This window comes from Equus quagga, chromosome 3 (genome assembly GCF_021613505.1).
Source record: "Equus quagga isolate Etosha38 chromosome 3, UCLA_HA_Equagga_1.0, whole genome shotgun sequence".
Classification (NCBI taxonomy): Eukaryota; Metazoa; Chordata; class Mammalia; order Perissodactyla; family Equidae; genus Equus; species Equus quagga.
The window spans coordinates 31,149,685-31,172,879 of NC_060269.1; the positions used below are offsets into that span (position 1 = coordinate 31,149,685).

Below are 23,195 nucleotides of genomic sequence, written 5' to 3' on the forward strand. Positions count from 1 at the left end.
AAGTGTCAGACTCCTCTAAAGGCTTCCTGTCTAAACAAACCAAATTTATGTTAATTTATGATAGTCAATTGGTTCAATCTGCCCTATGGAACGTAAAAACATTACCATTTCATCTCAAAAGCTAGTGGAATAGATTTCATTTATTTAGTTCTTTGTACATGAGGTGTGGGGTGTGGGTAAATTTTAAATCTTTCAATCTTTGAAGCCGTATGAGATGGCAAATATCCAGCAGAGGCAGCAATGCTCCCAGAGAGGGGGACTGAGCTGCAGTGGGTGATGGTGATAACGACAGCTCAGGAGCGACACCTTAACTGTGAAGGGGAAAAAGATCTATATTCCTGGATCAGACATGGATCTGAACGCTAAATAGCTAGTATCTTCTTACTTTACATTTAAGAAACCTTTTCTAGTCTCGGTTTTATGTTATGAGATTTCAAACATCCACCTGGTGCCAGTGCATCAGATAGGGAACCTCTCATCAATACGACTAACAAGAATAAGGACACTGAAAATGACCATTGTTAATTGCACATCTACTGTGCACCAGGTACAATACCAATAAATTTCATGTAAATTTGCTCTTTTAATTAACTTCACATAACCCTGGAGAAAGGTATGATTACTCTTATTTTACAGGTGAGGAAATTGAGGTGTAGATAGATTAAGTAAGTCGCACACAACAGAGCAGAGCCAGGATGCTAATATGTCTACCTAACTCCAAGGAGCAAGTATTTGACTTCTGTCCCAGTCTGTTTCTCTCTGCAATTCTTTCTTTTTGTTATTTGGGTGAAAGTCAGGAGAAGACTCTGTGAGCAGCAATAATCTCTGTCTCATTGCTTTATGCTTAACACTGAATCACCTTTCTCTTCCCTATCCCATGGTAGGGTTCTGACCCAAGATACTAAGAACCAACTGTAGCATCAACATGTATTTGAAATAAATCTAATGTGATATAACATAGGCCTGCTTTATTATCTGCCATCAAGGGGCCTTAATAGTTATCTGTTTTGAGGAAAGGATATAAGGAAACAGTTTGTCAAGGATTTTTACCACATTTTAATTGTGATTCTTATAATTAAACTAGGACTTGCAAGTCCTTATTAGACCTTTGGTACTTTCTCACTATTTCCAATATAAGTGACTAGAAAAATGTGAGAGCATGATTTCACCATATAATCTTTATTTACCTAGAAAATTCTAATCCTTTCAAATAAATCGTATTTAAAAATTTTTAATATAAAATAACACAGGCTTGGCTATATTCATAGCAATAAAATATAGACTTCAATAGCCACTTATGAGATATGGTTTTGTTTTTTTTAAAGATTTTATTTTTTCCTTTTTCTCCCCAAAGCCCACTGGTACATAGCTGTATATTCTTCGTTGTGGGTCCTTCCAGTTGTGGCATGTGGGACGCTGCCCCAGCGTGGCTTGATGAGCAGTGTCATGTCTGCGCCCAGGATTCGAACCAACGAAACACTGGGCTGCCTGCAGCGGAGCACGCGAACTCAACCGCTCGGCCATGGGGCCAGCCCCATGAGATATGGTTTTTAAAAAGAACGAATATTCTTTAAAATGCATTGTCACTATTATGTGCAACTATCCTGCTAAGGATATTTAGAGTTCTAAATTTAAAATCAAGAGGAGGCAGGGGCAACTGTATCAGAGTAGACAGGTGGGGTCTTGATTTCTGTATTTCTACAATTGTTTTGAACTATATAAACTTAACACACTCGATTGACATTTGATTTCTTTAAATTCTCATTTTTATTTTTTTTAAATTCAATCAAGATAAAAGCAAATAGCTTTACATTTTTCAATTAAAATGCAAAACATTAACAAAAGCAATATTTCATTAATAGATTTAGAGAAGAGAGGAAAACGAAATAGAGACAGAAGTAAAAGGTTTTGAAAAATGTCAAAGGGGATTTTTCTATATTTCTTCATTTTAAGAATATTATCGTGGTCCTCGGTTTGCAAAGAGGATATTGAAACTGAGTTGTCAGTCTACAGAAACTCTATTAATAATAAAGTCAATGTTCCTACAGAATGTTAAATTTGCACACTATGGGTGCTGTGTATTCATCAAGGCAGGCAATCATCCATTCACAGGTAAGTTGTGAATAAGCCATATTTGGTCTGCACACACATTTCAAAAAAATATTTCAGAAATGTATGGAATTAATGGGAAAACTGTTTTATATATTCAAACAGTAAAATTACATATAGTAAGAGAAAATACGTTTGTAGTTTTCACATGTGCATTTTTCATTTATCTATTTGCGTAACTGAACGATATGTATGTAATGACATATGTATGTGTTCCTGCGTTGTCAGATAGCCTTGGTAAATGATCAAACTACTGTTGTGCTATCACATTATTAGTAAAATAGCAAAAATAACATATGACCTACCTTTGCGAAAATTTTGTGAGAATTAATAACTATAGTAGTCTTTGAAGATATAAAGAGCAGCCGCACTGGGGAAAGAACTATTAAAAACAACCTTCATGTAATGCAGTATGGTGCTAAGTGGGACCTGTGTAAATGAGCTGCCTGAAAGCAACGTTTCACATTGTTACCTTTGATGTTCTTCCCTGGGGCTCCAAGAGGGCATGAAGGGAACCTAAAGCAGCTTTCCTCTACCCTGCTCTTGGTAAATTATTTTATATAGACTCATGGTAAATTATCCATTTCTTTTTCCCAGAAGAGAGGAAGTAATACTGTATTATAATTAAAGCACTGGCAATAGGAGAAAGGCTCTTTTTTAAACACTATTGATAGAGATTGAATAGAATATACTAGAAGATCCATTAACTTGAACTCCAAATTACATGAGCAACACTGAGAAGTAACTACAAATGTGGCATTCATCATAGAGATCTCCAACGTGTGCCTTTCCTGATGAAAAGATCCTTTCCTTAGGGTCTAGATGTTTAAAAAAATTTGTAAGTTCATGTGAGCTATGCCTGAATGGTTGCCAGATAAGAACTTAAAAAACACAGGCACGATTCTCTCCCTTTCATTGTAGAAACCTGGGGTGGGAAAGCAGGCAGATCTTCCACCCTGAGGGTGCCAGTAAATGAGAAAGAACCTCCAAATATAGCTCATTACCCAAGAGCAATCCATCAGTAAAAAATTCTACGCCAATATCTAAATTAACAAACACATTTACAAGCTCATTAATTGAACAATATGTCCAGGAGCCTTACTAAGGCTGTGAGTCAGAAATCTAACCACATTCTGTTGAAACTATCTATCACTAACGCAGCAATTCAAAACCCTGATAGATATGGGTGATTGGCATTGTAACACGCAGTATCAAGAAAATCATAGGCATTTTGTTTTAACCTCAAAGTGTCAAATACATCCATGATTTACCAGAAAAGCCAATGAGTAAGATTCTTTCTCACTGAGTGCATCTTCTTCCAGTTTGCGTTCTAGTCTATTGTTAGAACTACCAACAACGCTGAAAATGCCTAATCCCCCGGATAATGGAGGATGACATCTGTTAACCCAAAGTGCAGAGGTTGCACACTACATAGTAGATACCAAATAATGCTTGCTGGTCCTCATGGTGACAGTGAATAAGATTTGACAGGAGAATGCTTACTGTTGCAGCCAGCCACATGATTTCTACATTCTTTCTTTTTTTGGCTTGGATATTTTGATGGAGATTTTCTAGTAATCCTTTTAAATCATTTTGTTCTTGAAAATGTGAAATGTCTGAAAAAAAAAAGAAAGGAGAAAAAAAAGAAACAGTGTTAGGATTAGGCTTCCCATGGTTTTTTCCTCAATATATGTGCAAATGCAATTTCTGTAACAACAAATGCCATTTGGAGCAGAGTATCTGAGGATAATCATACTTATTAATCCCTCCTGTTTTATTCTTTACTTAGAAATATGCCTCAGTTTCCCACATTCTGCATTCTGTGTAACTGTGGTAATGTCAACTAGTCATATAATACTGCTATGCTAACAAGGAAAACATTTCTGATGATGATGGCTGCTGCCTCACTTCAACTAAAGCATGACAGAGATGAAATATGAGATATACTGAGTAGTTAGTCTGAATCGAGAGACTATAGTAAACTGAGTCTCTCATGGGAGGGAGAAATCTGAAAGTTCAAATAAAACACATGAAGTCAGTTTCTGTATAGCATGATTCCTCAACCTTGGCACTCTTGACATCTTGGACTGGATGACATTTTGTCGTGGAGAGTGCGCCTCTATTCTGCACTGTAGGATGTTAAGCAGCATCCTTGATTTTTACCATTTAGTAGCCAGTAGTACCCTTCCTGTGACAATCAAAAATGTCTCCAAACATTGCCAAATGTTTCCTGAGGGCAAAACCTATCCTGGTCGAGAAGAATTGCTATGAAGAAGCACAAGTATGGCATGATAAGAAACACAACCTGAGAGACAACAGTTAGTTATATGAGATAATTGGCTAGAGAGCAGGAAATGACTGATTGCTCAGATCTCTATGTACTAATAAGTAGAGCATGAGTGATAAATGGCATACATTTTATATTAAAAACTAAGGCAATGCACATTATAACACATGTCTCTCTGAGACTTGGTGAGACAGGATTCAAGACTAGAATATAGAGATGGAAAAAAAAGGCTTTCTAAGAGAGTTGTTGGGTTAATACTGTACAGTACGAAAATACACTCTACTGTTGAATCCACAAACTGAAGGATGAAGAATTTCTAAGAGTTGCACTTGAGACCCAAAACAGGAGAAAATAAATAAGAACAACATAGACTATACCTAGGCTATCCAGTTACATCAAAGAAATAGGTGATACAATCCTGAATCAGATCACAAAAATGACACAAATAAACTTTAATAATAATAAGGCTGTGTACTTTCCAAAATTGTACCAGATATTTCATTTTATTAGAATAATACATCTGAGAAGTTCTTCACTTTAGCTCCAGAGAGTAGAGGAAGTATCCTAACGAACTATACTAGCAATCTATATCTATCAAAGAATGGAAGTGGTTGGTAAAATGGAAATGTCTATTGAAAATAATCATACATCATCTTGAATTTCATGATCATAGAATAGAGGAAGGTCAGATGCAATCCAAATGTATATCCTGTGCTAGGAAAGTGAAATTCAAAATATTCACATAATATATATGCATGATTCTACTGTATTCATTCCTAAATGGAAGACCTGTCAAAAGTGAAACCCTTAGTATGTAACTATAGGTAATTTTCATAAGAAAGAGAAGGTTTGACTAAAGACATAACATTGCTAAGTAGGAGACTCTATGCTATACAGAGATTTTAACAGGACATAGCCCAAGGAGAAAGGGAAGGAGGCATAATGTAGTATGTCTTGAAGAGATTTACAAAACCAGCTCAACACTCTACAACTAACCAAAGAAAGTAAGGACAATAATGGTGCTTTTTAATTGCTATGTATATCATATGAACAATAAGAAGTCAGGTCTACCATCACTACTCTTGATGGTGATAAATGGCAACTAAAACATAACCCAAAGTAATCCATAAATTAGAATTATAAGCAGCCATTTAAAATTATGTACAGGTATATCATGGACGTAGAAAGTGTCCTTCACATTGTGGAAAGGACAGTAGATTAATGAATGAATTTATATTTATGTGTCACTGAAGGACAAGGGCACGTTCTGAGAAATGCATCATCAGGCGATTTCGCCATTGTGCAAACAGCATAGAGTGTACTTAGACACACCTAGATGGTATAGCCTACTACACACCTAGGCTAAATAGTACTAATCTTATGGGAGTACAGTCATATATGCAGTCTGTCATTGACTGAAATGTCACTATGTGGTGCATGACTGTCTTCATTTAACACTCTGAATATGTGCTTGCATATGCATGTTTACCTTTCTTTATATGTGTATGTAGGCAGAGTAAGACATCGCTTTAGATATTAACAGTAGTCATCTTTAGGTTGTAGGATTTAGGTGATTTTTCAACTGCCTTTTTATGTCATTTGAGACATTTACAATGAGCATGTATTGTCTTTCAATACTAAAGTTATTTTAAGAGCAAGAGAGGACAGAATATACACATTAGAAAAGGAAAGAACCAAAATTCTTATGATTTAAAGACATGACCTCAAAAACTCCACATTCTAGTAGGGTGGGATAGATTTTTAAAACATTATGAACTGCAGTAAAGTGTACTGTGGACTATCACATGTCAGTAAACAAAATAATAGGGGCTGAAGATAAGGAGTGGTCAATTCTATGAAGACTAATTGTGTGTGGAAGGGCTTCTAGCAAAGGTAATGCTTTGTGGCTCCCGAGAGCATTTAAGACTGAGGGGAAAATGTCGCCAAAGTCATGAAGACATAAGGCACTACTGTAGACACAGAAAGTTTGTAGTTCACTATACTCTTAGAGTGCACGGACCCAGAAACAAGAATTGTGAAGGGCCTGTTTTGCCATACCGAGAAATCTTGGCTTCATCCTAAAAAAGGGAGCACCTGGTGAATTTTAAATAGGAACATAACCACATCTGAGAAGTCCCCGAGATACTTTCTGAAGTCACCTGGTATAAATGGTTTTCAATGTTTTTGATAGAAATACAGAATAAGAATTTTACTTTACATAATGCTCCACAGCAGTCATACACACACACACAAACACACACATCCATCTCTAGCAAAAGATGTACGAAATAATACTTACCTTTAGTGAATATAATGTACCCTGAATATATTCTGCTCTATTCCATGTTATTTTTTTTGAATGTTGGTCTCAACCCACCAAAGTGATTTAACAACCCATAGGGTCAACACAAAAAATTTGCAAAGCACTGATTTAGGGCAACCTCATGTCCAAGATTCTTAGGTGACTTTTTCACAAGTTTCAGTTAGAGGAAAAGTCAAGTCAAAAACAGTCTACCAACTCCTATGCCAGTAATTTCTTCCAAATCTGTGTTAGTGTCTTCACAATTAGCTAGTAGTACTAAAAAGCAGCTCCACTATTAACACAATGGACCAGCTTCTTCAGAATTCTGAGACTCCAGAAGAAAGCATCATGATTTTTAAAAATAATTTAGTTTCATTGTTTACACTGAGATTTTTTTAATGAGCCATTTGAAACAGACTATAAGGTTCCTAAGTATAATTAGCAAATGGCCATCCTTCGCCCTTTTCTATCCTATAAAGATAGTGCTTTAGGATAGACAGACATGATGTCCCATAGTAATTTCACCCCCTATCCCCGTGGCATGCTTTTTATAAGGAAATCATTTTGATCTGTTTAAATTTTCTGACCACTACTATACTTCTATATCTGTAATGATAAAATTTGCTTTATTCAGAGCACACTCCTATCAATGCAATACTTTGGGTGTGGCCAATTTTTTTTCAACCTGACAAAAATCCTGCAGGTCACAGAAATTCAGATTTGGTTCCAGAAAGAAGTATCATCGGTCAGGACTACTTTTTGGACTAATAGATGAGATTTCAAGATATAATGATAGATTCTGATATAACAACTAAAAATGATGGCATAAGTGCGACATGGATTGGTTGTAGATTTAGAATGAGTCTCCTGAAACATAAATATAGTCAGTAAGTCTTGCTTTTGCTACTCACTTCACATTACTCTAACACCAAATTTAGACAGGGCAATTGAATCTCTATGCCTATCTCCACAGAAGTAGTCTTTTGTTTTCAAATGGTGTTCAACAAAGCAATCAGAAGGTGAAAGGTGTGAGAATGTTCATTGTGTTACTGATTATAATATTAGACAACAGCCAAAAAATCTAAATCTCATAAAGAGAACAGATAAACTGTTACATATTCATGCAATGTACTCACACAATAGGCAAGATGAATAAACAAATGCTATATGTATTAACATGGATATATACTAAAACTACGCTAAGCAAAAAAAAATGCAAATTATAAGAGGATTCATACAAGATAACAGCAATAATATAAAGCTAAATGTGCAAAACTGTACCACGTTTTTCATAGATACATACGTTTGGAGTAAAAACTTGTATGAGAATGTGAAACACCAAATTCAAGATATTGATTTCCTCAGAAGAGAGGAGGTTAGGGGTAGGAACTGGAAAGGGTACAATGGGGGCTTCCCTCTGTCTGGAAATATTTCTTTCTTACAAAATTTCTGAGGCTGAGGGATGGGTTCCTGAGAGTTTGTTACCTTATGTTCTATTCACTTTTGTTTGTTTGAAACTTTCATAATTCTTTTTAAAGAAAGCACTGAGCCAAGATTCCAGGAAAATGATTTCTCCTGCCAACTCTGCACCTGCTTTGATGTGTGGTCTTAGGCGAGTTGCTTAACCCTCCGCCCCTATTTTCTCAACTGCAAAACGAGGACAAGAACCCTGTCATGGTTCATCGACTTGTAGTGGAAAACAATTAATAAAAGTCTTGGCAGAAGAAGCTACATTATTAAATTCTGTGTCAACTCTGAAAAACAGAGGACAACATTAATAGCTCTTAAGAAAGAGTTCATAGCCTCAGATAGGAAGCCTACTTTCTCAGGCAAAAGTCAGAATTTATCCAAAATAGGAAATGTTCTCTCACACACATGAAGGCACACAAAACAATCACAATCGCAAATATTCACAAATTCAGTGACTGTTCTCCCATCACTCCCCGTTAGAACAGAATAGCCAAGTTCAGGGTTACTTTTTAGTACCCGTTTTCTCCTTATTTTTTCAAACGGGTTTTCTTTAACAACAAGAGTTCTGAATACAATGTAGACCTGAATGAAACCCAGGGTGCTGACAAGTGAACAGGAAAGGGGCCATGACTCTCAGCTGATTGAACTGCGATGCTAATGAGGCCAAGGCAAGAGCTTCATCACCTCATGGTGAAATGATTTTCTATGGCCAGAGAGTGTTCCAAGATGAAATGGCAATTACGGCCGCCTTCCCAGCACCTATTCCACCCATTTCTCACTGCGTAGTAGGCACAAAATTTATGTAGGATCAATCGCACCTTGACTCTGAAGTCAATGGGTGTAATCCCATCCCCCTTGAAATCAGGACTAGTTCAGGGATGGGCATCTAAATCCAAGACAATCAGAACTTGACTCTGACCTCAGGAACTATTTCAAAGGTATGCAAGTAACCTATGCTGCTCCAGCTGAGTGACGCTCAGGACTCTGTAAAGTGGAAGAAGGAAGAAAAGCTCTCTTCATCTCTTTGGTTGAGCATGCAGTGGAGCATGAGGATAATTGCTCATGCCAGCCATCTCTTAATCATGAGGAGACTAGACATAGGATAAAATCAACATGAAGAGTGGCAGAGTAATGAAACAGGGCAGGAGAATGTTTTTTAAATACTGCTAAGCCACTGAACCAATCCTTACTTGAAGGGTTGCATGGCTTACCACTGGAATTTTCAGTTTTGTTAGTCAAATACATTTTCTTTATTGCTCAAGCCAGTTTGAGTCTGGGTTTCTGTCACTTGCAACCAAAAACATTCAAAGGTAAATATGTGGTTATATAGGCATTTTTAACATTAGCCAGCCATATTGCAAAGGTGTATTGTTGCTTTAGATGCAAAGAAATGGCAAATAAGTAAGAGTATTTCTGGAAAGCAGCACATCAGTCACTTCTACAGTGACAGTTTTAAAGCATGGCCCCACATTCTTTGACACTCCTTCTATTGAGAGGTGGAGTTATGTACATTCACCTGGAATCTGAGTGGGCTTGTGACTGTCTTGACTAATAGAGTCTGGTAGAAGTGATGCTACGTGACTATGGAGGCCAGATCATAAATGACAGCTCCTGCCTGATTCTCTTGGAACTTTGTTGTCTGTATTCCCTCTTTTGGGGATGCTCTCTAGAGAACCCAGGCAGTATGCTGGGAGAAGTCCAAGCCTCACGGTGGGTCCCGCTTAGGTACTCCAGGCAACAGTTTCAGCTAAGCTCAGCCTTTGAGTCATTCTAGCCCAGGTGGCACAATGTGAGTGCAGAAGCCTGCAGATGACTCCAGTTCCCAGTCATTTAAGTGAACCTTATCCATTCTTCTTTCCAGCTCAGGTCCCAGATATCATGCAGAGGACACAAATCATCTCACTTGCCCTGTCTGAAGACCTAACCCACAGGATCTGTGAGCATAAATAAAATGGTTCTGATTCTATATCACTAAACTTGGGATAATTTGTTACCTAGCAACAAATAATCAGAACAACTACAATAAAAACAACTTAGAAGGGCTTGTACTTTTAAGTACGAAAAATGAACACATGAAGAACAATGCTTTCATAGTCTATCCTTGTTAGTGCTATATTCTGAAACACCAAGTCTTTTCTATAATTATTCTGAAACAATTATAGTTAAGTGTACTAGCAAACAAATGCAATTAGGTGAAAGCCACTGAAATGTCTTAAAACTGGAAATTATGTTCTTTTAGATGCTGTAAAATTTTGAGAAATATAAAGGAGAAAGCCCCACTGAAACCACTTTATTTAAATTGTATTTCCAATTTCCAATTTATGAAAAAGGCAATATAAGAAATCAAATATCAAATTCCCAACCTGATCAGAGCCGAATAATATTTTTGACCTATACACTTTCATTGTTTCCTCTTAAACGAATTTCAAGATTGCATCACCCATAGCAAAGGAAAAGCAAACTTTAAAAGTAATTGTTAAAATACATTAAAACCAATGTATTAAAAATTCTTTTGGAATTTCCTCACTCACCATTTGTATATTGAAGGGTATGGAACTTGGTGTTCAAGGAAAAGAGTAGGATTATAACATATTAATCTTTTTTCCTATATTCATTTGTTTAAAGAAATCAATTGTGATTTGATTTCAGAATCTCCAAACAATTTAAAGTCATGTCAAAGGGTTGGGAGACGGTTCGTAGGTAGATTACTCTCAAAAACCTAAATTCTGGTCTCCTCAAGATGCCCAAGATAGTTTTATGGATAGACAACAGAAAATCTGAGCATGAAAAGGGGCTTGACACCAATCCCCAGTTCAGTCTCCTTGTGAGCCCAGATGTACTATGTGGACTAATTTTGCCTGCATTCAAATGGCCTAGGTCCTTAGCACTAAAGGGAGTTGGATGGCCACCTTTTTTCTTCTCCCAGGTCATCTTCCAAGTCCCTGCATTTTACCCCAACAAGAGTGATAGCAAGAAAAGTCCTGTTGAAAGCATACATTAAATGCAAAAGTCTGAAAACCAAAGCAAGGATGGGTTTCTCAAAGCTTAGGACAGAGGGGGAAGCAGCTTTTGAGGTCATTCTAGTGCCTCACCTCGTTGCCCATGCAAGAGGCAGGCTGCCAGGGAAATATACCAAGGTCAAATGGTAGCCCAGAGAGGCAGATGCATAACAAGGCCTTTTCTAAAAAAGAAGGGCTCACTTCTTCCATGCTCCTTCTCTTTCTGATAATGTGGAAGGAAGTGATTCCCAAACTGCCAGAATGACAGCCAAGAAAAGGGAGATAGTCATAAAGACTGGGCTTTTTTCCAAAAGCCACAGTCTCCGCATCATTGCTTTAGGTTTCTGGAGGCAAGTAAGCATGAGATCTTGAATACTTCATACTGTATAGAATAAAATAAATAACTCCTGAGGTGTTAAGAAAGGTATAAATGAGGTAAAATAGAGGAAGAAGATTATGGAAATAAAGCTGCTTTGGGAAGCTCCAAAATGAAAAGGAAAGAGTAATAAGAACATAAGGCTTACATTTTATTCCATTCATATAGCTCCTTTTTTGGCTTGAAGTGACCTCTAGTTTGATAATCTGGGATTCTTAAATGTTTATAGTAGCAAAATGTATTAATCTATGTGTGTTGGCAGGCTTCTCTTTTCTGACCCAATCTGATGAAGATAATTTTGTCTTTGAGTCTTCCATTTCTCCCCCTTATCTGACTTAAGAGTTCTGCTTTCTCTGGAGTTTTGATATGCAGAATTGGAAGCATGAAGAAACAAAAGTAGAAGGAAAGGTGGGATGAAACAAAAGGACTTGCACTTGTGGTTTTGGGTGAAGTAGAATAGTAAGTAAAGAGTGAATGTTCACGAGAGTGATATGCTCAATAGTTGAGTGAACTAGAGAGTGTAAAAAAGGATTTAAGAAGTAAAATAAGGGCCAACCCCAGTTGCCTAGTGGTTAAATTTGGTGCACTCCACTTTGGCGGCCCAGATTTAGTTCCTGGGCACAGACCTACACCACTCATTAATGGCCATGTTGCAGTGGCAGCCTACATACAGAAAATAGAGGAAGTTTGACAACAGATGTTTGCTCAGTGTGAGTCTTCTTCAGCAGAAAACAGGAAGATTGGCAACAGCTGTTAGATCCAGGTTAATCTTCCTCAGTCAAAAAAAAAAAAAAAACAAAAAACCAACCAGGGGCTGGCCCCATGGTATGGTAGCTAAGTTTGGCACACTCTGCTTCAGTGGCCCAGGTTTGCGAATTCAGTTCCTGGGTGCAGACCTACACTACTCAGCCATGCTGCAGCAGCGACTCACATAGAAAATAGAGGAAGATTGGAATGGATGTTAGCTGAGGGCTAGTCTTCCTCAAGGAAAAAAGGAGGAAGATTGGCAACAGACGTTAGTTGAGGACAAATCTTTCTCAGCCAAAAAAAAAAAAAAAAAGTAAAATAAGTTGTTGGTTGTCTCTTCTTTGATGTTTAACTAAAAGTTGGAAATGATTTTTAGTTCCCTTTAATTGTTGGACTGTTTATTGGATGCGATACTATGCTGAAACTGGAGTCATAAGAGACTGGTATTAATTCAGGTCAAATTCAGACATTTACTTCCAAAAGGGATGATGAGTCTTAAGATTTTTAATATCCACCTTACTCCTCACTGTGGTGCCAATGAACTTATCCTAATGGTGATGATCTCAGGGGCTCATTTCTTTCAGGGTATACCAAAAAGGAAAATATGCTTTTCTGAAAGATTACCAGAGAAGCAGTGACTATATGAAAAAAATCATTAAGGTTAATATAGATATTACAAGAAGAAAGAGAAGGAAAGAGGCTACTGAATGGAGAAGAGAGGCAGGTTGGCTCAAACTATAGGAAGATTTTTACAAGAAAATTTAACTGGACCAATAAGTTGACTTATTTGTAAACAGGAGAAATATAACTCTCTTGAGAAACTCAAAGTGCATACAATCATTATCTTATCCATCTCTCTAACATTCATAAGGCAGTATGACATCTTCTCATCACAGAAATTGACACAGGAAATATTAATTTCCTTTCTCTGGTGAGATAATGGTAGAATGTACTTTGAAGTACAGGTATAATCATATTAATTCTCCTTTAGCTGATAATGAAATGGAGGCATTCAAAACATCAAGTGACTCACCTAAGTGAGCTTTCAATTGAATTCATAATCTTTTGATTTCATGCCATTTTGTGCAGACTTACTAGACTGTTTTCCTGGGAGTCCAGCCAATCTTTGATGAGTGGTGTAATCTGGAATGCAAGACTTAGTCTAAATAGAGGAGAGGCCGAGTGAGAAGGAAAGAACGTAGAAAAATGTAAGGATGGCTAAAAGGCTAGAAATCTGAGTCTTTACACAAATTAGAGAAGAATTGGGCTAACCAAAAAAAATTGATGTATCTAATTTGTGAGGACCATGAAGTAACATAGAAGATGCAGAGATCAAGGCTGAGTTGAACAGAGAGGTGGCCATTTGTACGTGTGTTTGTGTGTGTGTCTATCTTTATTACTTGCAGTGTTCTTTCATTTGTTGGCTTAATCTGATCCACAAGCTAATGGATACCAAAAGTCTACGTCTGTGGTTTTACCTGGACATACAAAATTAAAATTAAATATTGTTTTGCATCACTTTCCCTTTCAAAAAGACACAGGAGTGCTTCAAGAGACATAGTAGACAAAAAGAAAAATTCTCTTAATTTTTGTCAATGTTAGAAAACATTAAGAACTTTGAGAGGTAAGTCAATCAGAGTTTCTTCTGCAATGAGTTGCAGATAAATTTGTAATTATAAGTATGTAGAAATTGTAAGCAGTAAATAAAGGCATGCTGCTGGAAATACTCAAATATTTTTAAATTTATAATTCTACATTTGGAAGATCAGAAACTCTATAACAGAAATGGAAGAGCAGTAGTATAAGTGAGAAGAACACTTAACTGGGAGTCAGAAAATAGGGAATTTAGTCCTTGTTCTGTCATAAGCTGGGTGTGTGAAGTTAACAAAATCTATCTTGAATCCCAAGCCTCCCATAGCAAATGATAGAGTAGGATCAGATCAGTATTTCTTAAACAATGTCCTGAGGAGTACTTATTAGCAAGATGCTAATGACTATTTTATATTTTTGTGTGTGGCCACTTAAGGCAATGAAAATTCTATTTTAAAGAAAGTTAAATAGGTTTAGATACTATAGATTAAGGTTATCAGCAAACTATGGCTTGCAGGCTAAACCCAGCCAATTCTGTGTTTTTGTAAATACGGCTTTTTTAGAACTCAGCAATGTTCATTAATTTACATATTGTCTATGGCTTATTTTGCACTACAATGGCAGAGTCTAGCAGAATCTAGCAGTTGTAACAGAGATCATATGGCCTTCAAAGCCTGAATTATTTACTTTCTGGTTCTTTACATAAAAAGTTTGCTGACTATGCTATAGACATTCTTAAAACTTTCAATGTGATAGCATGAATTCCAAAATAATTTTGCTGTAGAATCCTTTTATTGCCCAACAATCAGTAGCAGAAAGTGTTCCTTGGAATAGATTATATTGTTTTCAAGAGCCAATAGCTTCCTATTGATTCTAATTCTTTAAAACATTGAACTAGAGAATTCAGTCAAGATGGTGGTGTTGGCAGAGTCTGAACTCACCTCCTCCCACAGACACAGAAAATTTACAAACTACTCTTGGAACAATTAACTCTGAGAGAGAATTGAAAACTGGATGAAAAGAACCCCTACAACAAGGGACAGTCCTGATCAAGGTGAAAGAGGCAGAAATTCCTTTCTGGTGAGAAAAGAGCCACCTTCTTGAGCTGCGGTGCTTCATGGACAGCCAGGACTAATCCTAAGGTACGCAGCCTTCCCTGAAGGAACAGGGGACCTTTTACTGCTATGAGCATCTTTTGGATTCAGCACAAGTGAGACAAGATGAGCATCATAATACCTAGTTGTGCTGCTATTAACTACAATGGGGAATACCCCTAGAAAAGCTATCGGACATAAGGGAAAAAACCTGCTCTTAAAGGGCCCACACACAAATTCACCTGTTTTGGAAAGCAACCTAAAATCACCAGAAAGAAAGGTACATGGTCCTTTGGTGAAAAGAGACTTTGGTGAAGATAGGCTCTGGGTGCATCTTGGGGAGAGGTGATACCTCTCCAGGGACTGAGATACTGGTGGCAGCCATTATTGTGACCTAGTACAGGTGTGCTGACACAGATGCTGAAAGATACCATTAGAGTTCTTCCCCTGGCCTGTTAGCCCAGGGATCTACCCCCACCCACTAGGGCACTGATTTAGTCCAGCTCAGCCAGGGCAGGCAGCCCACACTAGGGACTGGTCCCACCCAACAGCAAGCCCCCAGGAAACCTGTGGGCCCAAATAGGTTGGGTGTGTGGGACCTCTGCAACAGGGTGAGTGGGTCTGCCTCTGTGGGGTAGGGTATGCACAAGGAGTGGGTGGAGTGTGTGGGGCATTGGTGGAGTGGGGTCTCTGCAATGGGGTGACTGGGTCCACTTCAGTCAGTTGGGGTGCATGCATGGGGCAGGAATGTGCTGTTGGGGCGTGTGTCCCTGTGGGCAGTGGGTCTTGTCAGCTGCAGCAGACTTTTGCTTCTCAGCCACATGGAAGATCAGTCACACCTTCCAAAATCTGAAACATTTGGGTGCTCCCATGCCTGAGGCCAGCCCCACTCAGCTGCAATCCTGAGAGCTGACAGCAGTTTTGCAGGCCAGTGGCCTACAACAATTGTAAGTTCATGAGCCTAGCAAGCAGCCATGCTGGGAGCCTACTCCCTTAACAGAGAAACTGCAACAGGAATGTGCTATTAGACCTTGCAGCCAACTGTGCTGGGGCTCCCCATGCCTGATAAAGTGACTGAAGGGTCCATCGCAGCCACAGACAGCTGAGCATTACAACCAGCCAGCCAGCAGGACAGTCTAGCCTGCCTGGGCACCTGCAGCAAGAGTAACCCTGCCACAACAGAAGGACAAACATAGCCCACACAGGGGACACTCCTGGAACATTTGGAACTGGTGAATAGAGGGAAGCACATGGCTGGGTTTCATAAGGCTATCTCTTTAGGATCAGGAGACATACCTGACCTACCTAATACATAGATATAAACACAGATGAAGAGGCAAAACAAGGAGACAAAGGAATATGTTCCAAGTAAGGGAATGGGACAAAACTTGAGAAAAAGAACTAAATGAAACAGAAATAAACAATCTCTCTGACAAAGAGGTCAAACAAAAAGTAATAATGATGCTCACTGATCTTGGGAGAAGGATGGATAAATTCAGTGAGAACTTCAACAAAGAAATGGAAAATATAAAAAGGAACCAATCAGAAATGAAGAATACAATACTGGAAATGAAAAATTCAATAGAGGGACTCAATAACAGAGGAGATGATAGAGAGAAATAGACCAGCCAGCTTGATGAAGGATTATAGGAAATCACCCAAGCTGATCATAAAAAAGAAAAAGGAATAAAAAAGAATGAGGACAGTCTAAGGTACCTCTAGGACTACATCAAGCACACTAACATCCATATTAATGGTGCCCCAGAAGGAGAGGAGAGAGACAAAGGAGCCAAGAATCAAGCTGAAGAAATAATAGCTGAAAAGGTCCTTACCTAATGAAGGACACCAACGTCAGATACAGGAAACAGAGAGAGCACCAAACAAGAAAAATCCAAAGAGGCCAACCCAAGACACAGTATAATAAAAATTTCAAGAATTAAAGATAAAGAGAGAATCCTGAATGCTATAAAAGAAAGACAACAAGTTACACACAAAGGAAACCCCATAAGGCTATCAGCTGACTTCTCAGCAAAAAACTTACAGGCTAGAAGGTAGTAGCACAATATATTGAAAGTGCTGAAAGGAAGAAAACCTACAGTCAAGAATATTCAACTTGGCAAGGTTATCTTTCAGAATGGAAGGAGAGATAAAGAGTTTCCAAGACAAGCAAAAACTAAAGGAATTTATTAACAAGGAACCAGCCCTACAAGAAATACTAAAGGGACTTATTTAAGTGGGAAAGAGAAAACCACAAACAGGAATATGAAAATTATTTTTAAAAAGCAATAAAATCACTGATAAAGGCAAAAATACAGTAAACGTAGCAGATCGGCCACATAGGAAGATGACCTGAAGATCAAAAGACAACAGTACCAAAATTATCTATTCACAGGATAAGACAGTAATGAACACATACACACACAAAGAGGTAGATATGACATCAAAAACACAAAATGTCAGGGGAGGGGAGTAAAGAGTAGAGCTTTTAGCAAGAGGTCAAACTAAAGAGACCACCAACTTAATATAGGTTGCTATATACATAGGTTATTATATATGAACCTCATGGTGATCACAAAACAGACACCTACAATGAATACACAAAAAATTAAGAGAAAAGAACCCAAGCATAATACTAAAGAAAGCCAGCAAACCACATGTGAAGAGAGCAAGAGAAAAAGAAAGGAACAGAGAAGAACTACTAAAGCACCAAGAAAAAAAGTAAGAAAATGGCAATAAGTACATACTTATCAATAACTACTTTAAATGTCAATGGAATAAATGTTCCAATCAAAAGGCCACGGGTTGTTGATTGGATAAAAAGACAAGACCCATATATATGGTGCATACAAAAGACACACTTCAGACGCAAAGACACTCACAAAGTGAAAGTGAAGGGATGGAAAAAGATACTCCATGCAAATTTCAATGAAAAGAAAGCTGGGGTAGCAGTACTTATATCAGACAAAATAGACTTTAAAACAAAAACTGTAATGAGACAAAGAAGGGTACTACATAATGATAAAGGGAACAATCTAACAAGAGGATGTCACACTTGTAACAACCTATGCACCAAACACAGGAGCACCTAAATTTAGAAAGCAGCTATTAACAGACATAAAAGGAAAAATAGACAGTACACCATAATAGTAGGGGACTTAAACACTCCACTTACACCAATGGATAAATCATTCAAACAGATCAGTAAGAAAACATTGACCTTAAATGACACATTAGACAAGATGGACTTAGTAGATATATACAGAACATTCCATCCAAAAACTGCAGACTACATATTCTTTTTGAATTCACATGGAGTATTCTACAGGATAGATCACATCTTAGGCCACCAAACAAGTCTTGATAAATTTAAGAAGATTGAAATAATACCAAGCATCTTTTCTGAACACAACAGTATGAAACTAGAAATTAACTACAGGAAGAAAATCAGAAAAGTCAAAATATGTGGAGATTGAACAAAATACAAAGATTGAACAAAGATTGAGTCAATGAAGAAATCAAAAGTCAAAAAATACCTGGAGACAAATCAAAATGAAAATACAATATGCCAAAATTTCTGGGATACAGCAAAAGTGGTTCCAAGGGGGAAGTTTATAGCAATACAGGCCTATCTCAACAAACAGGAAAACTCTCAAATAAACAATCAAACAGTGCACCTAAAGGAACTGGAAAAAAGAAGAACAAAGCTCCAAATAAGTAGAAGGAAGGAAATAATAAAAATCAGAGCAGAAATAAATGAAAGAGAAACTTAAAAAAAATAGAAAAAACTCAATGTAACTAAGAGCTGATTCTTTGAAAGATAAACAAAATTGACAAACCTTTAGCTAGACTCAACAAGAAAAACCACAGAGATGGCTCAAATAAATAAAATCAGAAATGAAAGAGGATTAATTATAATGGACACCTCAGAAATACACAAGATTTTAAGAGAATACTGTGAAAAGCTATACAACAACAAATTGGATACTCTGGAAGAAATGGATAAATTCTCAGAATCATACAACCTTCCAAAATTGAATGAAGAAGGCATAGAGAATTTGAATAGACCAATTACCAGTAAAGAGATCAAAACGGTAGTCAAAAACTTCCCCCAAAATAAAAGTCCAGGACCGATGGCTTCCCTGGGGAATTCTACCAAACATTCAAAGACATAATAGCTATCCTTCTCAAACTCTTCCAAAAATTTGAAGAGGAGGGGAAGCTTCTGAACTTATTCTAAGAAGCCAACATTACCCTGATACCAAAACCAGACAAGAACAACACAAAAAAAGAAAATTACAGACCACTGATGAACATCGATGCAAAAATCCTCAACAAAATACTAGCAAATCGAATATAACAGTACATTAGAAAGATCATATATCATGATCAAGTGGGATTTATTCCAGGGATGGTTCAACATTCACAAATCAATCAACATGACACAATACATTAATAAAATGAAGAATAAAAATCACATGATCATCTCAATAGATGCAGAGAAAGCATTTGACAAGATACATCATCCATTTACGATAAAAACACTGAATAAAATGGGCATAGAGGGAAAGTACCTCAACATAATAAAGACCATATATGACAAACCCAGAGCTAATATCATTCTCAATGGAGAAAAACTGAAAGTTATATCTTTAAGAACAGAAATCAGACAAGGATGCCCACTTTCACCACTCATATTTAACATAGCATTGGAAGTCCTAGCCAAGCAGTCAGGCAAGGAAAAGAAATAAAAGGAATCCAAACAGGGAAGGAAGACGTGAAACTGTCATTACTTGCAGATTAAATGATTTTATATAGAGAAAACCCTAAAGAATACATCTAAAAACTTTCAGAAATAATAAACGAATACAGTAAAGTCGCAGGACACAAAATCACCATACAAAAATCAACTGTATTTCTATACGCTAACAACGAAGTAGCAGAAAAAGAAATCAAGAATATAATCTCATTTACGATTGCAACAAAAAGAATAAAATACCTAAGAATAAACCAAAGAGGTGAAAGATCTGTACACTGTAAACTATAAAACACTGTTGAAAGAAATTGAGGAAGACACAAAGAAATGGAAAGATACTCTGTACTCTTGGATTGGAAGAATTAACATAGCTAAAATGTCCATACTTCTTAAAGCAATGTACAGATTCAATGCAATCCATATCAAAGTTCCACTGACATTTTTCACAGAAATAGAACAAAGAATCCTAAAATTTATATGGAACAACAAAAGACCGTGAATAGCCAAAGGAATCCTGAGAAAAAGAACAAAGCTGGAAACATCAAACTCCTTGATTTCAAATTATATTAAAAAGCTATTGTAGTCAAAATAGCATGGTACTGGCATAACAAAAGACACACAGATCAATGGAACAGAATTGAGACCCAGAAATAAACCCACACATCTCTGGACAGCTAATTTTCCACAAAGCAGCCAAGAACATACAACGGAGAAATTAAAGTCTCTTCAATAAATGGTGTTGGAAAAACTGGACAGTCACATGCAAAAGAATAAAAGCAGACCATTATCTTATACCATACACAAAAATTAACTCAAAATGTATTAAAGACTTGAATGTAAGATCTGAAACCATAAAAACTCTAGAAGAAAACATATGCAGTACACTCTTTGATATCAGTCTTAGCGGCGTATTTTCAAGTACCATGTCTGACTGGGCAAGGGAAAGAATACAAAAAATAAACAAACAGGACTTCATCAAACTAAAAAGCTTCTGCACAGCAAAAGAAGCCATCAAGAAAATGAAAAGACAACCTAACAATTGGGAGAAGATGTTTGCAAACCATATATGTGTTAAGGGGTTAATATCCAAAATATATAAAGAGCTCAACAACAAAAAAACTAACAACCCAATTAAAAAATGGGCAAAAGATCTGAACAGATATTTCTCCAAAGAAAATATACAGATGGCCAACATGCACATGGAAAGATGTTTAATATCACTAACTATCAGGGAAATGCAAATCAAAATGACAATGAGATATCACCTCACTCCCATCAGAATGGCTATAATTAACAGGACAGGAAATAACAAGTGTTGGAGAGGACGTGGAGAGGGCGGAACTCTCATACACCGCTGGTGGGATTGCAAACTGGTGCAGCCACTATGGAAAACAATATGGAGATTCCTCAAAAAATTAAGAACAGAATTACCATATGATCCAGCTATTCCACTGCTAGGTATTTATCCAAAGAACATGAAAACATGAATGCCTAAAGATACATGCACCCCTATCTTTACTGCAGCATTATTCATGATAGCCAACATTTGGAAGCAACCTAGATGCCCATCAAGGGACTAATGGATAAAGAAGATGTGGTATATATATAAGATGGAATACTACTCTGCCAAAAAAAACGATGAAATCTGGCCATCTGTGACAACATGGCGGGACCGTGAGGGTATGATGATAAGTAAAATAAGTCAGAGGGAGAAAGTTAGATACTGTATGATCTCACTCATAAATAGAAGGTTAAAAAAGAACAACAAACACATAGAGACAGAGATTGGATTGGTGGTTACCAGAGGAGAAGGAGAAGGGAGGAGCATGAAAGGGGCGATCAGGCACGTGTACAGTGTTGGGCTGTAATTAGTCTCTGGCTGGTGAACATGATGTACTCTACACAGAAATTGAAATATAATGATGTGCATCTGAAATTTATATAACGTTATAAACCAATGTTACCACGATAAAAAAAGAAAGGAAATTTTAGCTAAGAGTTAGTCATTGTATGGACAGAGAGAATTTTTTTTAGATCAGATTGACATATTGTTATAATATATTTATTCTGAAGTCTAAATCAAAGATTGTATTCCTTCCAGTATTAAAATTATAGCTTTGGACTGAAAAAAACGCATTGAACTAAATGACCCAATTTATCCCATCATTCATTCATTCACTCAACAAATATTTATGTGGCATAAGCTATGTGCGAGACAATATTTTTAGTAGTTGAGATAGAAAAGTCAACAAATAGGAGACTTGTCCTCGTGGAGCTTACAGTCTGCGGAGGAGACACAGGCAAACAAAGTCAATGATATACTGTATACTAGATGATGATAGATAGTTGTTATGGAGAAAAATAATGAGACGAGGGGACTGGGCCATGTGAGGTTGCATTTTTAAACAGAGTGGTCAAGCAAGGCCTTATTGAGAAAGTGACATTTGGGGAAAGACTTAAAGAAGGTGAGTGGGTGATCTATATAGGGGGTAAAACAGAGGAAACAGCCAATGAGAAAGCCCTAAGAAACAATAAGAGGTCAGTTTGGGGCAGAGTGAAGCAAATGAGAGAGAGGTAGCAGAAGGGGACAAAAGAGCAGATTTTTTGCCAAATTACGTGGGGCCTTAGAGGTCATTGTAAGAACTTACTGTGTAAAAAAAAATAAGGGGCTACTGGAAGAGTTTGAGGAGAGGCATGATTAGATTTTCAGTTTTAATGATCACTTTGGCTGCTGTGATAAGATTAGACTGAATGAGATTGAGAGAGGAAACAAAGAGACTGGGAGGAGGCTCCTGCCATTATCTGGAAGAATAACAAGGTTTTGCACAGAGAGGTAGCTGGTGGTGAGAATGGGGGTCATACATTTTGAAAATAGAGCCAATGAGATTTTCTGATGAACTGGAAGTGGGGTATGAGAAAAAGAGTAGATTCAAGAGTGACTCCAATTTGTTTTTGTTTTATTTTGCCAAAGCAACAAAAAAGTTAGAAAGTTAGAACTGATAAAAATTGAAACTGATAAAAATTGAGCGAGTTTTTAAGGGCATATCAGGAACAAACTTTGAGGTGATGCACGGCATCTATGAGTTCAGAGAAGAGAGATGGGGTGGTGATGTAGGTATGGAGGTCGATAACTAATAGATGGTATTTAAAGCAATGAAACTGTGTTCAACAAGGGAGCAGAGTCCACCCCAAGGACTGAATCCTGGGACACTCCAACTTTAGAGATCAGAAAGAAATTAGGAATCAGTAATGGAGATTGAAAAGCAGCAGCCAGAAAGTAGGAGCAATCACAGAAAAGCGTGGTGGCCTGGAAGGAAAGTGCAGAGAAAAAATAAGCATGTCAAACGTATCGCTAGATCAGGTAAGACGAGGACAGAGAACTGAGCATTGGCTTTAACAATGTAGAAGTCTTAACCAACAGAGTTTCAGTGAAGGAATTAGGACTGGGCAGAGTGAGTAGTTGGGCTG

The 23,195-nt window shown here is 37.3% G+C and overlaps 1 protein-coding gene across 2 annotated transcripts in view; it reads right to left on the bottom strand.

Annotated features, from left to right (window-relative positions):
- Positions 1–23,195, bottom strand: part of INPP4B (inositol polyphosphate-4-phosphatase type II B) — a 749,608-nt gene that overhangs the window by 46,663 nt on the left and 679,750 nt on the right. For both annotated transcript variants that reach the window (XM_046657053.1, XM_046657054.1), the window contains one exon: positions 3,613–3,725. In XM_046657053.1, the coding sequence (XP_046513009.1) occupies positions 3,613–3,725 (113 nt within the window). The remainder of the gene's footprint in view (positions 1–3,612; positions 3,726–23,195) is intronic.